Source organism: Cyprinodon variegatus, unplaced genomic scaffold (genome assembly GCF_000732505.1).
Source record: "Cyprinodon variegatus isolate N-32 unplaced genomic scaffold, C_variegatus-1.0 Scaffold2324, whole genome shotgun sequence".
NCBI classification, from domain to species: Eukaryota; Metazoa; Chordata; class Actinopteri; order Cyprinodontiformes; family Cyprinodontidae; genus Cyprinodon; species Cyprinodon variegatus.
In genome coordinates this window covers 8,308-10,558 of record NW_015152777.1, presented here as the reverse complement: position 1 = coordinate 10,558, position 2,251 = coordinate 8,308, and the positions used below count along the sequence as shown (strand labels likewise).

General features: G+C 46.2%; 1 protein-coding gene across 1 annotated transcript in view; it reads right to left on the bottom strand.

Annotated features, from left to right (window-relative positions):
* Positions 1-335: 335 nt before the first annotated feature.
* The window catches only part of LOC107080787 (nuclear factor erythroid 2-related factor 1-like), a gene marked incomplete at its 5' end in the record, with an annotated part of 7,351 nt that continues 5,435 nt past the window's right edge, over positions 336-2,251 (bottom strand). The window contains one exon of the mRNA XM_015368990.1: positions 336-1,747. Coding sequence (XP_015224476.1) covers positions 807-1,747 — 941 coding nt within the window. The remainder of the gene's footprint in view (positions 1,748-2,251) is intronic.

Sequence of the window (2,251 nt, the reverse complement as noted above, 5' to 3'; positions counted from 1 at the left end):
ATAGCGTTTAGTTCCAGGTTTTATCCAGCAGCCCAACAAAGCCTGGTTTTAGTTTAGAAAACATGCAAATAGAAACTGATGAACGGGTCCCCCCCTTTGGAATGGGGGTCGTTTGGCTTCTTTGTTAGCCTGCAATGCCCCATACCTGTCTATGCCTCTGAAAGGGGGGTCGTTTGGCTTCTTTGTTAGCCTGCAATGCCCCATACCTGTCTATGTCTCTGAAAGGGGGGTTATTAGAGGGAATAGTTGGCCTGGATGAATAGGAGAGGTCTCCTGTTCTATAAAGGGGTTTGGGCTGCAATATAGCGGAAAGGAATCAACTCTATCGCTGCAGGTGTTTGAAAGCAACCTTAAACCCCCCTTTAGTTTAAGGTTGGTTTTTCTTTCTTAACATAGATGGCTTCCTTCACGCCCCACTCTAACCACCTATCTGGATCAGCTACTGGTCTACTTTCTTAGTTCTAGTGAGGATGCAGGCAGCAGCTTTCTGCTCCTCTGAAATGTCTTCAGACTTAAAACACAGTCCAGTGGATCGTCTTTTAACTTTTTGGAATGACTGACCTGGATGAATAAAAATCTTTACCAGCATTATTTGTTTCTGTTTTTTTCAGTAAAATGATTACTTGTGTTTTGCATCCTTTGACCTAAAGTAGAGCAGAACAGACTGACTCTGGTTAAGTATAATATTTACATGTGTTGGGACCCTGGTTAACGTGGTTTTTGTGCAGAGGCTTTATAGAGTCATTGGTCAGCTTCCTGTTTCTCTGACAGGTCCTTATCTAAAGTCCATCCTTCTACAGGAATATTCAGCTCCTCCTCTTCTTCACATCTCTGTGTTTTTTGCTGTTTCTGTTTCCCCTCAGTGGAGCCACCGTGACTGTATCATCAGGTCCAAATTGAAGCATGTATTCCTTGGCATTCAGTGGTCTCCCCTCGGCATCCATCAGCTTGGTGAATATCTCCTGGTACAGCAGTCCATATCTATTCTTCACATCCTGCAGAAGGCTGAGTCTGTTCTGGTTTTCCTGGAGCAGCTGTGAATGGTGGCGTCTCAGGGCCCTCAGGTCTTCCTCTAATGTGAGCAGCACGTCTTGTTTCCTCTGTCTGCAGTTCTGAGCGGCGACCTTGTTCTTGCCGCGCCGCCGTATGTCCCTGACCAGCGTCAGCTGCTCCTTGCTGAGCGGGTAGCTGGTCAGTAGGAGGTTGAACTCGTCCACCGGCAGGTTAACGATGAGCTCATAGGAGAAAGGGATCCTGAGGGCTCGCGCTCGCTGCTCATCTCGGTTCCAGATCTTACCTCCAGGAAGCGGTCTGGAGCTGCAGGCCTGGTACGGCCTGGCTCTGCGACGCCTCCCAGCAGTTTTAGTCTGTGCTGAAAGCTTCCTGCTCCGAGCTGGAGAAGATGATGAGGACAAAGGCGAGTTGATGAAGGTGTAATCATGGCCTACGTGTTCCAGCCAGGAAAAGCCTTGAAACAGTTTGTGGTCTGCATGATTGACAGGAATAACTCCCCCAGCAGCTCCCATCTCCTCATCTTCAAGCTCCTCCTGCTTGATGGTCACCTCCACCTCCAACTCTGATCCAGCCAAGCCTTCAGTGTCGCTGCGATCTTCCTCAGAACGTACCTGCTCCACAGCAGACGCACATGAGGAATAATCTGCTGAGCCTTCAGAAACAGAAGGAGAAGAAGGGCTGTGGATGGAGTCCAGACAAAGGCCGGAGTCCGAGTCTGTCTCTACTCTGCAGTCTGGGAAGATCAAACAGGAGAAGTAAAAAACAATTACTTCCCTGAATGAAGAATAAACACATTTTAACCTAAAACAAGCAGATTGAAAGTTAAAGTTCACTAAAAACCCATTTCCCACTGGAAGAAAAACCAGTTTAAACCCAGAATTTTGGCGTGGAATAATATAGCGCAGCCCACGGCTCAAACTTAAGCATAAATCGAAAATGTCTGCATCAAGCTCACTGCGAAACACTGCTGCAGGGTGATTTAATTTAAGTATAACCAGGGTTGGTTATACTTATTCATTAAATCACCACGAACGTATAAGTTTGAGGTATAAATAATGACCCATTGGTTATTCCTTCCTGACCGGACTTTTCATTTAAAAGTAGGATCATAATCTTGATGAACTGAAAGAACAGCCAACATTTTGAGAGGTCTTTATCAGTTAAAGGAATAGTACACCCAAAACATGATTAGCCTTCATTTTCTACTCACCCCCATGCTGACCAACACTCTGGAGTA